This window comes from Orbicella faveolata, unplaced genomic scaffold (assembly GCF_042242905.1).
Source record: "Orbicella faveolata isolate gen_17 unplaced genomic scaffold, um_ofav_v1 contig_46, whole genome shotgun sequence".
Taxonomy (NCBI): domain Eukaryota; kingdom Metazoa; phylum Cnidaria; class Anthozoa; order Scleractinia; family Merulinidae; genus Orbicella; species Orbicella faveolata.
In genome coordinates this window covers 24,443,147-24,458,847 of record NW_028301576.1, presented here as the reverse complement: position 1 = coordinate 24,458,847, position 15,701 = coordinate 24,443,147, and the positions used below count along the sequence as shown (strand labels likewise).

Here is a 15,701-nt window from a genome sequence, read left to right as displayed (position 1 = left end):
CTGTACTGGTCTTTTGAGGTTGATTGAGCGGTATTTCGAACTTTCCTAGGTTTCACAAAAATGTGAACTCGCTGGAACTTTGGAAGTATATTTCTGAAAATAGTTTACCAAAAGGGTCTTTTTGACGCACTAAAAGAAAATCAGAATTTTCCGACCTGCCGTCGGATTTTCCATATTTACAGGCAATAGCTCTTAAAACATGAAATACAATTCGTCGTTCCAGTTTAAGTGTATGTTGCTGCCACATGGGTAGGCTGTTCATGTCTAGACCGTGTTGATAGCGCATGGTCGGCAGGGAAAGCAAGTCAGACACCAAACGGTTTGTACTTTATGACGCACTGCTATGTTAGTCCGCTGTAACAATATCTCAGTGGGCTGGTAAAATTTTCAACTTAAACTTGAGGAAACGTTCCTCTAACCACGCTCCTGCTGAAAATGTTATTAATGGGAATCTAAGTTTCCCATAGTACGTTACTGTAGCTTGATGAAAATTCTTTGAGTTTTGTTTCAGCTTTTAACACGGTGCAGCATTAACTAATGAAGCACGAGTAGAAATTTTACAACTTTGCGAGACAAGCGATACCCTCCCTTGTTGTTGAGTGCCTTAAATCAAATTACCGTACGTAACTTTCATCTGACTATTGACTGGAAAAATAATTATATAATTAAATCTAGGCCTCACAGTTTTCGGAGGGTGGCGGGAAGTGGGGTTGGAGGGGGGGAGTTCGTTGGGGGTGGGATCGCTACTTTTGGAGGGTTTTGGGATTTGTTAAAGGCCGCAAATTTTTGACATTACTTTCGGAGGGGGGGGGGGGGGAGGCTGGGGGTCGTTACCTTCGTAAGTTTACTTTACATTTACGGAAGATATGTAGACCTACGTTCTTGTTTGACGCACAGCCTGACTAGTTCCGGGTCCTAGCTCCCATCGGTTTTTTTTTTAGCCAACTGCAAGGAAAATTTGACGTTTCCAGATGGCTAAATCGCGGTGAATAAAAAACGATATCCATTTTTTTCGATTTCTATGTCATGATCTCACGTAGATACCATCAAGCAAATAAAATAATATGTCACATACACTTTAAATCAAAGGTGCTAACCTGTCTGTTATTAAGTTACAGATTAAATTAAAAAGCTTTTAAGGGCCCATTAACCGATCTTTTCGAGCCGTTGCTAAGGAAAATTTATTCTCATATAACCTCATCATTTTTAGTTACTTTAGACTTATTTCATGTTTTAACTTTTTCATGATCAGTAACACTAGTGATGACGTCATCAGGCCACGCCCACTGTCATGTGACTAATACTGAAAAACCGCAAAGGCTCCCAGGCAAATTACTTTATCGGGATTTTTTTCATTGATTTAATATTTTAATTTAAATCCTCATTACGCTATGCATAGATTTTGTTTCATTTCTAAAAGGTCAGATTTTGAGAGAATTTCAAAATGATAAAAAAATTCGTAATTTTCTGAAAAAAGCATGATTTCGAAAAAGGAATGCCTAGCTATGTTTCCAACGTTGGTTTTAATCGAAATCCGTCAAAAAAGGCTAGAGGCTAGAGGTGACCTTGTTTTGATACAAACCTCACTGCTTTTGTTGTGTAAAACAAATTGTTCTGGTGCTAACTAGATGCATTTACATGACAAAAGCAGTGAGGTCTGTATCGAAACAAGGTCAACTCCAGCCTCGCTGCCATCCAAAGGCCAGGTCGCTGAACAGGAAACTGTAAAACGGCCTATTGTTATTTCTTACAGGAGAATCTTCTGTACTAGTAGTCATTTCTGTGAGCAGAATTTATTCTTCTTCTTGAAATTATTCCAGTACAGCTAGGAATTAGATAGTAGCAAATATTTTCAGTAGTTTTGCGGACTTTAACATGCCAATTTAATAAATTCAAATTAACTTTGGGTACTCCATTAAAGGAGCCTTGAATTTTCAAAAATAATCATGAATCACTTTTATTACCATAACTTTATAAAGATTGGACAATGCTATGATTCTAAACGAACTTCAATGTTTTACTTAGATCTAAAAAATACATTTTGCAAAGTTAGAAACCCAGTAATAATAAAATGTTGTGACAATTTGGAATTTTGCAGGTGATTTCTAATCCAATTATGCCTAATGTATAAAGGCTTGTAAACTGAGAGGACAATGGGGCACAATTAAAGCCTCATGAAATTGTAAAAAAAGCTTCATCCAAAATAAGAAAAAAATTCGCTTTTATGCTACTTTATTTCACCTTCTTACATGTAGAAATAAAATACTAAGAAATGTTCCACTCGTGCTTAAAGGAGGGAGGTTGTGCGCAGCCAAATTTGCAGACAACTGACTGGCAGAAGAAGATAGATCATTAAGTATTTTCGGCAATTATTTCGGTATTTTCTTAGCCCTAATTTAAGTGCTGCGTCTTCACCTGTGATCGTTTCTCAATAATTTAAAAAGGTTTATCACGTCACTGGCGTTGTGAAGTGGAAAAGTTTCCTCTCTTCGTGTCTGTTGTTTAGAGTTCACGGCATGGCATGAGGTTGTAAAGGATTCACTCTGGTGGGCTCTGTACTTTTACAAACAAGGTTTCTTATGGCTTTTCTAAACTCTTGCATTCGTATGGTATACACAAGAGGATTCACAACGGAACTCGCTAGATAGATGACAACTACCAAATCAAGGATTTTAACCCTCGACGCATAGAACAGCTCTCTCTTTAGATCGACTGGCATGGAACTGAATACAGCCCAGGGTAAAATGGTGAGAACGGAAACTCCAGTGACTATGAATAATGTTACTGACAGTTTCCTTTCCTTGTGAATTGAACCATGATGTTGTGAATGAGGACTTCTTTGAACATTTACGATAATAATGATATAAGAGAGCGTGATGACGATTAGGGTAAGAACGTTAAATGATGCCCATGCGTACGGAAATTTGTCTTGCGATAATATAGTCATGACAAAGGCGACAGAGAAAATTATAAGCCAGTTACCGACGATGATTTTAAAGTAAACCCATTTCGTGATCAAGCAATGCCTGAAGGGAAAAAGTGTTGCATGTAGCCGCTCTAACGATATCATGGAAAGATTGACCTGGGAAGCTATTGGAAAATTGATTTTAATAGCCCAAAGAATAAGTCGTGGTAATGTGAAACTGTTGCTTTCTTCGTCTTTGTGGTACAGGAACAGTGGTCCCGTCACGACACCCACCAGTAGATCAGCCAAAGTCAGGTTTATTATGAGGTACGTACTGCGCTTGCGTAGATGGTGAATTTTTGCAAAGGCGATGATAGTGACGACATTGATTATCAATATCACAAGAAATTCAGTGATGAAGACTGGAGACCAGTTACGAGAATCTGTAGTAGTCATTTCTTCGAACGAAATTCAACGTTCTTTCTGCAGTGGCGTTCTAGTATTTATTTGTGTCCAGCTAAAGTCAATGAGAATAACAATAATAATTATTAGTAGTTTCGAAGGCTCAAACATGACGCTTTTATAATTTGTGCTACGAAATCAGTTTTGGATAAATTTGTGCTCCACTTCAGGTTCAACAAGGAATGGTTATTGCGGACAAGGATTCCACATAACATGAACATATTTTCTTGAACCCAAAAAGAGACCTAGTGCAGGGATAAACACGCTCATTGAAAAGCAGTGTTGTGTGACAATTTATGCACGCACAGTCATGAACAGATGGACGAAATTTTGTGCAGCTGATTTGATGAGCATCCCTTCATATTCAAATGGTGCTGATGACTAATACCTTATTGCTGATCAGGAAGAACACATTTTACCAATATATAGAAAAATGAGTGCGCGTTTGATTGGGATTAAAAGTAAGGCCGCCTCGTCGATATGTGGAACAATGGTTGAGCGCGCACGTGATTTCGATTAAAAGAAGGTAGCCTCAGTGCTCTTATTTCTCCTCATACAAAACGGACACTTTTGCTTTAATACTGACTTACTAATTTAATACTTTAATGAAGGACGCTGATTAATGTTATTTCCTATTGTACAGGAAAACTCTTTTAACCAAAAAACCCATTTACGTGGAATGATTCTGTTGCATTTAACGTTCCTTAGCTTCCCTGAATAGACTTGAGACATACGATCTTGAATTGCTCTAACATACACTAGAATAAAGCGAAGTTAACTTGGAAAACTTTTACAGACGTTTTTGACTAGCGTTCACTCAGAAGCAGTACTTGAATTAAAGGACCAGACTCTGTGCCTTAAAACAGCAGCGGTAACGTTCTAGATAAGTATCACAATTCGTCCAATATTTCCTCGTCAGTTGCGGTACTATATCTTGCCGTATTTTAGTTTTACGTCTACAATTTACGACAGCACGGCCAGCAAATAATCCAAGAGAGGAAACGAATGCGTGGAACTGGTGTTAGCGAAAGTTCTGATCCGAGTCCTTTCTTATACAAAGATTCTAAACTTTCCTGTTTCGTAAAACACTTCTCTTACCTTGCAACACGGCTTGTAAATTTTACGCTGGAAATTAATTTTACTTCTGTTCTTCACCTGCTTCACAGAGAGGACATTTAGTTGCATCAGCCAATTCACATAATACGTCTTCGTTTGATCTTTGAAAGTTTGATATTGTATTCGTCTAGTTCAATATAGATTTTATCAGTAACCAATAACAATATCGAAACAGCCTCACACAGATCAGTCATCTGCCATCTGTCAAGTGCCGGAAAGAATGGTGCTGTAATGAAAATGGCTGATCAAAATCTGGGAATTAGAGGGAAAGTTTTTTAAAAACGTTTTTCGGCTAGTAATGTGTTACTGAATAGTTATCGAGTTGAAGCAGCGGAAGAGGACCCTGTAGCCATAAAGGGATAACTGCTCCATTTTGTCCTTCATCTCTACTTTGTTGTTTTATCGTCGAATTTTTAGCATTGTCAGTAAAGCGTTTTCCTGGGACAGGCATGATACATCTATCCAGAATCACAGTGCATCCAGAATCACTGTGCATTTCAAGATCCAGCGGGTCATCGATACATATGTTCTTCGCTCTGCGCCAGTTACAAGAGAAGTTCCGTGATCAACGCTTTTGACTCAGTCAGAAGCAAAAGTGGCCTATTAATCGGCTTTCGAAGGTTGATTGCCCCCTCAAGCTCTGGCCTTTTAAGAAGACATGCAGGGTACAGTCCCGTTCAACGGTGAATCCTCGGACACCTTCCCATTTAACAATTGAGCAAACTGAAGGCAAGTGCACTTGAAGGCAAGGTGCACTTATTTTGCCAATTATTGAATTTCGACACCATGAACATTCTCGGATTATCATTTATTCTCTAGGAACCACTCGAATTGTTTGTTTTTTTCAATATGATAATAATTAGAAAGACTGTGATCTTAAAGTCTCCCAAGACAACACTAACCATTTTGTATTGGCAAAATTTATTTACTTCTTGCCGAGGATATTTAATATTATGACCACTATTTGGTGTGTTAAGTGCTGAAAAGCCCTATATGTTTAATTTTCTAAACAACGCAGATGTAAACAGCACAATATGGATAGCATTTCTTCTACCCACTGCATTGATATTTCACTGCAAAGTAGTCACTCAGTAGTGCGAACTTATATTGTTCGGTGACTCTCCTTGGCTTATCGGGAAGAAATAGTTCTCAATTAACTATGAATTTACTTAGCCATTTTTTTTCTTATCACATGCATAGCTTTGAATTTTCCTACGAAATTGATTTTCTAACGTTTCTTTGTAAAATCAAAATCTGCTTTCACCTTAGAAGGTAGCGACACGAGATCATTCGCTATTATTAGTGTCGATTGATACGCTGCAACTTTGTTAAATGCAAAAAGGGTACGGTAATACGACAAGAAATCTTCCGCTGCATAAATCAAGCATGCAACTGGCTTGCGCATTGTTGTATATCACTCTAAAAGTGCGCTAAGTCTTTGAAACATGTTTTAAACCGCTAAGGCAACAGTAACCTCGGGAACCTAGCATCCCGTCCAGGGGAAATAAACATACTCCCTCCTAGCTCGTCGTTTCATGCTACCGAAACCGGGATAAGCACCGGCCAGAAGGGCCACTTGGCTCGTACGCAGACTTTACCTATCTGAAAGGGGGGTATAAATACCATTTCCCAGCCCAAATTTTATCCAAGTCCTATTTATCAGCCTATTTTTAGCCCAAATTCCAATCACATTCCTATTTTCTTGTTTATGATCCCCAGTCCTGGAGACTCAATTCCCAATTCTCAATTTAATTTTACCCCTTGAAGCCCCACTTAATCCAAGCGTAGTCATCGATAAACCGATAATCGATATTAATCGATAACAATAGATATCAATCGAAGCTTGATATCGATTGCCGATAGCATTACATAAAAATCGATGAGGAAAAAATTTGGGTTATCGATTGTTATCGATTGCCGATAGTAAAATCGATAGCAATTGACTCATCGATTGGTATCGATAATCAGTTATCGAACTTATTTTTGTCCTTTTACAAGTTACAGTGACAAAATTGATCTAAATGGTTTATTGAATCAATTTATCATAGCCTGAATATCGTTTCCAATCATTGACAAAATAACAAGAACGGAAACTGCTGCTTTAAAAAGCCCAAAATATTTCTGCCAAAATCTCTCTTTGCTAGTTTACGACACCAGAAAAAGCTCAGCCCAGAGAAACAGCGTAAAACCCTCCAGTCTCATTACTGTAGCGTCGGCATTAAGATAGAGCAAAAAAAAAACAACAGAGTCAGTTTTCTAGAGATTTCAATTATTTGCATTAGGAAACTAACGTAAGAAAAGGTCAAGGAAAATATAATCTAGTACAGTAGCATGCTGAAGGTGAACGTTTCGTGTTGATCCAGGTATTATTTTACACAATAACAAAGCCGTCTTTAAATAGTCCGCGTGGTTATTGTCGATTTTGCTAAAAGCGATAACAATCGATATTCCTGAAGACGGAAATTATCGATTGTTATCGATTTTTGCCAATTGATAGCAATTGATAAGGAATTGTTCTGTGAGTTATCGATTGCTATCGATTGCAGATATCAATCGACAGCAATCGGCGATTGATGTCGATTAATATCGATTGATTTCCGATATCGATTTTTATCGATTGACTACGCCTGGACTTAATAGATAGCCATGATTGTGCTCAACTGTAATATGTGTAACGAGAGGGCGAGATCCAAATCCAGGGTAAGTGAGATGAATTCTCGTAAAAGCTCCTGAAGGTCAGGTGATACTTCGAAATATACTGAACTTGTTACTGTTTAGGTTAACCCTCCATCTCAACCGTAATGAAGGTTTGGTTAATCTAGACAGAATGTCGGCCAAGAAGGACACTTAGTGCCCGTCTTGCCCAACCCCCGGAGAGTACTCGAATACAAACAGATGATGGAAACTGAGCGGAAAAACGTTCAGGGTTTTGCATAGCAGTTGTGTCCAGAGTATCGGACACTCGGTGATACAAAGATCTGTTTTGTGTCAAATCCCTTTGGCTTTCTGCTATCATTAATATATAGATTTAGGCCAGCCTAAAAGCGGAGCTCCTCAGTTATTTTTCGGAATGTTGTTACTAATGAAAATAATCCAACATGTATGAGGTAAATTGCGAATGATTTAATAGTTTCAGCCGGAACTAGTATTACTTCAGCAGATCGAGGTGTAAGATGGTGTGATTATGAAATATAGAGCCACGATTTCAAGGATTTCTGGGAAGCTACCAAAAATCTTGATCACATAACAGAACTGTCTTCTGTGCTTTGTGGTGGCATTTCTTGTTCTTTCCTACCTTATTCAGAAAGACAAGGCATTGTCATTAATCATTATATTCTTCCTTAGTTAACATGGGGACTCCCACACAAAAGAAGTTTACACATTTTTGTTGTTGTGGGGACTGATTGAAATGCAGTGGTTACAATATACTCAGTCCCTGAATCTCTACCAAATGAAATCTCACAAAAATATCAAAACAGTATACATATGTGAAAAGTTGGAAAGTTTTGTTTTCTAACTTGTCCCCAAAGATACATTTAGCCATCTTCACTATTGTATGGAGTCTCCTCCTGCTGGAAGGGTTTGCAATAAGCAAAATCACCCTCGCATGAATGGTAATTACGGTTTTTTTTTTTTGCTGATCATGAATACTTGCATAGGCTTCTAATAATAATTTTATTATTCAATTTCAATGTGATTTGTTCTTTTTCTCGACTGGCATTGTGGACTACAAGAGCTGTGATTGGGTTCCATTGATTAATTTTGCTATGATTAAATTATACCTAGAATTATCAGTGAGCTAAGAGGAAGTTATATTATGTACATGTATTTTGTCTGCACTACACAACCAAATGCACTCAAAGGTTATGAGGCATAGGTACATTTGTCAGAAGGGCCCAGCATATCCAAGATATGTTTTGATTGACACATCAATTAAGATAATTTACAGCAAAATGGATAAAAAATACATCAATATCCTACATGCACCAAAGCCAGACATGGGGTTATGAGGCAATCGTTTAAACAACAGATTGAAATAATTTATAAATTAGAGAACACTATTTCTACAACAGAATGGAACAAATTAACCTTATTGGACATTGCGAATGGCAAGGCTGTCTGTAGAATGTCACAAATTTCTCAACCCTTTCTTTCTACAAAAATGCTAATCCTGCAACTTTGCTTAAGACCCAGTTCTCCATTTCGTGTTGGCAAAATATCAATTTATGCCATGTCCAATGCAGATTATCACAAAATTGATTTAAAAGCTCAATAAATATCATTTTAAAGCCAAAAAGCCAATTATTTAAATAAACCATGAGTAAATTATCTCTAAGAAAAACTGATTAAATTAACAGGCACTTAAAAATAATTAGTTAATATGTGTTTCTTAATAATGTAATGCAGTGTATCTGTCACAATGTTGCAGCTATGATATTACTACAAACAGGATGGGTTGCAGAACTGAACCTCCAAGTCAGTTTATTCAATGAACTTGGTGCAGAAATATAATCCCATCAAGTTGTCTGTAAATACAGAGAAACCAAACAAAGCATTACAATCATAAGTAATGAATTACTAAACTCTTTTACATGTACTGTATGAACAGTGTATGTTCCATTAATATTGGGGATCTCTCAGAAGCTGCATCCATGATAAATTAATTTGTTCCCAGATGCATTTGTTTATAGAACTTTTCACAAATTAATATCTCTGTCATAACAGTGACCTCTGTGTTCTCCAACAATTAGCACACAAGAAAAATACACTCAGTAAGATATTGTTTACAATAAAAATCAATGCCTATAAGCAATCATAAGGACCTTAAATTTATATTATCTCAGAAATATCTCACCTGGCCATGGTTGCTTTGAAAATCTTTGATGTTTTAATACAGGCTCCCCATCTGTAACCTGTTCATATATTGACTGACAGGAACAGGCATGTAATTTCTTTCTTTGATATACAGTGTACTTCATTGTTAGCTGTTTACTGAGTGTTAGTAGTGAATCAAATGCTAGGGGTTGGTACTCCAACTTTCACTGTGGCAGGCTCTGCCCTGAGATACAAACCAAACTTACATAACTGTTATGAACTTCACCACTTGCTTTCGAGAGCAAATGCAATTTGCTTCAAACAAGCAACTGGAACATTGAGGGTTACAACAATGTGCACAGTCCCAATCACAGGGTCATCCAGGCTGTTTGGTTGTACATATAACTGTACAACTGTATATGAGTTCAGCTTCCAGAAGAAAATCAGAGTTTGTCAGGATAAATACTGATGTTCTTGCCTACTCAATGAATGAATGTGCAGTTCTAGAAGATATTCACACCCAACACCCATTCACGGCCAGTCTTTAGAAATTCCAAATTAAAGTATCAGGAATCAAGAGCTCTAATAGAGAAAAAACCTCCATGTGGGGTATGAATCTTTTCTTGAAGAAAACAATGTCTGAGAAATCATTAATTACAAAATAATGTTTAAGAAACATCTTACCTTTCAGAGAATTTTGTAATCTACACTGTCTGGCCAGTTCATATACATGTATTTGACAAGTTGACACTGGGCATGTTTGTAAATTTGTGCACTTCAACATCACATTACTATGTAGTAGCACTGGCCAACTAAAAACAAACAGCATAATTTGGTTAATTAATATACACTGTACATTATTAGGTTGAAATATTGGTGTAGATTGTTGCACATCAACAGATACAGAAACTATTTGCACCTGAATCATAATGAGTGAAAAATCCGCATGCATGAGACATTTGCATGTACATGTAACAGCCCTCCACCTCAGAACCATCGCAGATATGATATGATATTTTTAAACTCTCTGAAATTTCAGATTATTCAAGATTAACATATGCACATATATCATCTGGGGCAACCCTAAAACACTGAATTTGGAAACCGAAATCCGGAATCCAGAATCTGGAATCCAGAATCCGGAACCAAAAACCAGAATCTGGAATCCAGATATTATGAATGATGATAGAAATAATTCACTTCAGCAATGTCTAATAAATAAATATGAGCAAAAATCATTTTGTTGTTATTTATTTTCTTGGCTTTACTTCAGCCACAGACTGTAATTGCTAAAAAATTATTGACTAGTTCTGAACAACCCTTAGCTATATATCTGGCCCCGTTGTTCAAAAGCTGCATAAAGCTATTCATTCGGTACATCACTATCCAGTCAGGGTTACTGATTTTTTGGGTGGATAGAGTTACTCATAGCCTGCGAGCAGGCTCTAGTATCTGTCTCTATTGTCTGAGCAGGCTAAATAGGTGTCTAGTGTTTTTCTGCATTGGCATGTCACCAAGAACCTTCATGCGGCTTTGCCAATCACACCCCCAGCCCAAACACGAGAGCCTGCTCATAGGCTAAGTTATCCATCTTTTGTTCAAGCTGGCCCTGGTGAGAGCCCAGTTCTTGTCTAGATCAAATTGCTCTGAGAAGACTGGTGAGCAGCACATTAACAACAAGCTATTATAGGCTATTGCAGTGAGTTTCTGGCAGTCTTTTAGCATCTTTGAACAGCATGTGGTCTGATCTGTCAGCAAGTGAGAAGCAGACGGAAGTAAGTGTGCAACATTTCTACAAATTGTTTTAATATGATGGCCGCCAAGAATATGAAATGCTGATTTGTCACAGTACGTGTGGAAATTGTGTTAATCTGGAATTGGTCCCGTATCTGTTGGAAAAATCAAATTTCATATTTAGACCAGACGGGTTAGCCCTTGGACTTCGAAATTGGGGGGCGTGACCGTCAATGTACAGGGGGCTGCCACTGATGGATATCCTGTTCTCTATGACATTTTCTGTCTTGTTCAGTATGTACTAGACATAAAGGATAAATTTATACTTCCGGTAAATTGAAGATCACTTATTAAACAAAATGGCAATTACCAGCAAGCTTATTTTAGACACTCTCAAGGTGCTTGGAGTAAAATTAAGATGCACTTTACTGAGATTCTCATAATCATAGCCCTCACTAAAAATAACGGTTGCACAATTTCAACAGACGGGGAATTTTCGTTTCAAAAAAGGTTAAGTTTGAGGTCCTTTTTACTTGGCAACTTACTTTTTACAGTCGAAAAGCTAAGCAAAACAATTTTCGCGTACTTGAAGAACTTATTTTCTTTGATTTGCGGATTCCGGTTTCCAGTTTCTGGATTCCGGTTTTTGGTTCCAGATTCCGGATTCCGGTTTCTGGGTTTTAGGGTTGCCCCATATTTAACATATTGTTTGCTTCACATTCAGTTTACACATGGCTGTTATCCAGCATAGGCAGACTTATAAGTTTTCCTTCAAAAATATATTGCAACAACTATTGCATCTTTTGTTACCTATTCTTGTGATGAAATGACACAAAATTCAAGAACAAGAAGTCATAAGCATAAATTAAACTAACTTACATAGTAGTGCTTACAGTTCCTCCTACCGTCTGCATATGCTGTCCATAAACTGATGCTGCCTGGACAATGTACTCATTATTTTTCTGATCACACCTTTTAAAACGTCACTGTTATATAATTTGTCCTGAAAAAGCAATACATGAAATGTTATGCCTTTGGCACTCACCAAATGCCTTTACAAGATGTATAATGTACACCATATCAACATTCACAATTCTCTTTACTTTCATTGTAACTCTTTTGTGTCATTTTCCCTCACTTGAAGACAGGACTTCCACATTAGGTTATAATGGCCTCTGGAATCTCTATGAATTCACAGGGAGTGATAACAATTAAATCATGACTAATTTTAGCAAAGGAGGCATTCAAATGTCAGATTTTAATGCTAAGTTTATACAGTAACTTTACATTACTCTTCGTACATATATATAACCTCTCAATTATTGCACCTATAGACAGAAGGTGTGCTGGGGGAAGAAATGTTCTAAACTCTCTGAACTTTTCCCCCTTACCGTCCTGTAATAGGATGACTATTATGAACTACAGTTTGTAACCAACACCAACATCAGGTTATGTATACACATGTATATTTGTTGTCATCTGTAATCATAAAAAAAATAAAAATTTAAAATCCCCCATAAAGTTCACACTCAATAACACTGCTACATGTAGCGCTGTTACTGGAAATCAGTTTAAGTGAAACTGTTGAAACAGCTCTGCCAAAATTTTTCCTAGCAGTTAAGGCAGGATAACAGAATATACATGTAGCTTCTGTGCTGTAGGTATGGTGGAAAATAATAGATTATCAGAAATGAAGGTTCCTGAGACATTTTGACAGCACTGAGAGGAATTAATATATAAATTCACAAAAGAAGGAGAAGTTCTTGCCCTGTCCAGTTCTCTGTAATAAAAATATCATTTACATGAGTCATTTATAATATGTGGTTTGTGTTTAAAGCCGATATAATGCACACTCTGATTCGCCAATTCCAGTGCATTATTTACATCTACATGGTATACCTCGGTAAAACCATAAAACATTGCATGGGACTAAAATAAAAAATATAAAAAATAAAAAGAAATGCCTAATTCATAACAATTTAAAATACTCAACACTAAAACGAATGTAATTCTTTACTTGAAAATTATTCTCCCGTAATGCCCATGGGCCAATTACAGGCAGGTTAAAAAGTCCTAACACAAAGTAAAAGGAAATTAAGAAAACTATTGCTTTTTTCCGGAAAATTGTAGCGACTGAAGACAATGATGGAACACTCTGAGAGTGCATTCTATCAACCTGATGAGATAAAATTTAAGGAGAATAGAGAATTCACGAAGTTATGTCACAAACAAATTGGCACAGGACAGGAGAAAGGAAACTGTACAGCCAGGAAGAAACTGAAACTTTCTTTGACCAGCAAAAAAGTATGCATGCACAACAAAGAAAACAGTCAGTGACATTCATTTAATAAGTTAGTAAATAAAAAATTAGTGTGAAGAAGAGAGTAAAGAGAGAGAGAGAGTGGAGATAGGAGAGCACTCTCTCCAACTAAATTGTGTATATATGTATGTAAAAGTTCTTCTTATTACTGAGAAATGGTCAGGGCAAGAACTTCTATTACACTGTTCAATTTACCGAGTCAATTAGTACTATCTCACTTTTTTGGAACATTTCCATATTAAGTGTAAATACCGCATTGGGGAATAACCTCTTATTAACAAAATACGGTCCATGTACCCCCAACCAAAAGCAATGGCACAAATAACATGAAATAGCCAATCAAAATCAAAGCAGAGCTTCATTTGCAGACAGGATTGCCATGCATAATCGTCTACTCGACATTTTGGACTATATAAGCATTTCACCAAACCGAACTAATTGGACAGACAACAAAATAAAACGAGGAAATCTACATTATAAACACAAGATGCATATCACTACATCTGAGCTCGAGTATCAACAGCAAATCCCTTTTCAGTGAACGGTGACCGAATAAAAGAGAGGGTAAAGAAAATTCGTTTAAGCTTGCGGTGTTAAAGTTGAAAAATTATTCACGCTTAAATTTGAATATTACTGAGAGTCTGTATTTTTGCCGACGGCTTAATTTAGCTATGCAGTCATTTCATTGGCAGTAGCTTTTATTACCAGTCTTCAACCAATTTAACCTCGGAATTCACAAAAGCATTTCGCCAAACCGAATAAATTGAACTAACAAAACGAGGAAATCTCCATACTTTGTAATCAGAATATGCAAATATTCACATAGGAACAAAAGTAAATTTAGCAAATCCTGTTCGCTTCGGCTTAAAATGGTTTGTAGACCTTTCTTGGTTCAGTTTTCAACAACAGAAGAACAAATTTTAGCAGTCTACGAAGCGGCAGTGCTACCTAAATCAGAGAAAACTTCAAAACTCGCCCGGCCGTGTTTACAAGTACGATTTTGGTTAAGCTTATTTTTAGATGTGAGGTTATAAGCTTAAATTGACGACGAAAATCGATAGAAAACATAATTTGTTTACAACTTACAGCAACCTCCAAAGCGACCCACGTGTTATTGTTTAGAGACGAGCGAAATTAAAACGATGCAATTTTTAAAATCTCTTACAGCATGGCTTCAAATAAGGAAGACTTTTAATGGATTCCAATTGAAAATAAGCTTATATCGCCGAGGAAACTTGTTAATTTTCATACCAAACGCAACAACACAAGTCACTTACCGCAAGTTGGCAATTCAGTTCGGCCAGTGTAAATCTTCCAGGCAGAAACTTGCAGCAAAAGTTGTGAAGACTAAACTGAAGTTATATTTTCGATAGATCAACGAATCAACCACTTCTTTCCGCTACGTTTAGTGTTTTGCAATTTCTCTAAAACACTCGGATACGTTTGATTTCTCTAATGTTCATCACCTGACCAAATCAGGTGACTTTTGAATTTTCTTGCACGGCTGCACAGCATCACGTTCGCGCGAATTTTGAACTTGGCCATGGGGAGTTCGGCAGTCTTCTGAATCAATTTGCCGGGTACTTTCGCCTCCTTTCTATAGCCCTCGTTAGCTTTGGTTCACGGCATTGTTCGGTATTATTTCACCTCCTTTCTCTAGCCCTTGACTAGCTATAATTCACGGCATTGTTCAGTACTGTTTCGCCTCCTTCCCCAGCGCTGGCCCGCTCAGTCTTTTTCGCGATATTCTTCGCTACTTCTTTGCCTGTTAATTCTTGCTTTCTGTCTTTTGCTTCAGCGCAACCCTGTCTTAAAAATATTAAATCAACCTCCGCTATCGTTTTTCTTTAAAAATCCCGCCAAGAAAAATGGCATTCACCCGCTACCAACTGAGGGTGCATGTCTCTGTCAACCTATTAGCTGGAGTATGGCCGCCATCTTGCGCGACTCCGTCGTCGTCGTCGTCGTCGTCGTCGTCGTCGTCGTCGTCGTCGTCGTCGTCGTCGTCGCCGTCGTGCGTACGCGCCCACGAGCAATACCGCTAGCCATGATAACCATGAGAAAATCAATTCATGGGTTTCCTTTTCTCCCCTATATGGGTATGGGGCTCCGCCGGAGCTTCGCTATAATGTCCATCTTCCTCGCTTAACATTTTTACTCCGAGCGCGACATCACCTGCACGTAAAATTAAACAATTTTTAAATCAAAATCAAGTCTTCAATTTATTCTCTTACATATGGGGGACATGCGTTTTATAATGATAAATTGCAAACGTCACTTCTAAAACAGCATTTTTCAGAATTAAATATTATTTAACTAGTATTTCAAATTGATATTGTGAAATCAAAC

At 37.4% G+C, this 15,701-nt stretch overlaps 1 protein-coding gene and 1 long non-coding RNA gene across 4 annotated transcripts; both read right to left on the bottom strand.

The window, feature by feature from the left end:
• Nucleotides 1–2,368: 2,368 nt before the first annotated feature.
• On the bottom strand, nucleotides 2,369–3,361 carry LOC149099044 (melanocortin receptor 4-like). The gene has a single exon (XM_089277848.1). It carries the CDS (start codon nucleotides 3,359–3,361, stop codon nucleotides 2,510–2,512), a length of 852 nt encoding a protein of 283 aa, XP_089133974.1. The 3' UTR covers nucleotides 2,369–2,509.
• A 4,225-nt stretch (nucleotides 3,362–7,586) lies between these two features.
• Nucleotides 7,587–15,494, bottom strand: LOC149099043 (uncharacterized). 3 transcript variants are annotated; one of them, XR_016203679.1, is made up of 6 exons: nucleotides 14,630–15,494; nucleotides 12,136–12,511; nucleotides 11,938–12,035; nucleotides 9,983–10,110; nucleotides 9,339–9,542; nucleotides 7,587–9,009 (listed from the first exon to the last, which is right to left on the bottom strand). It is a non-coding gene; the product is annotated as an uncharacterized LOC149099043 (long non-coding RNA). The 3 variants fall into 3 exon arrangements; XR_016203678.1 differs by having other exon boundaries at nucleotides 11,938–12,511; XR_016203680.1 differs by having other exon boundaries at nucleotides 11,938–12,216.
• Between the last annotated feature and the right edge of the window lie 207 nt (nucleotides 15,495–15,701).

Excerpts from the sequence above, each read along its gene's own strand:
- LOC149099044 (XM_089277848.1), bottom strand. The coding sequence starts at position 3,361 with ATGACTACTACAGATTCTCGTAACTGGTCTCCAGTCTTCATCACTGAA.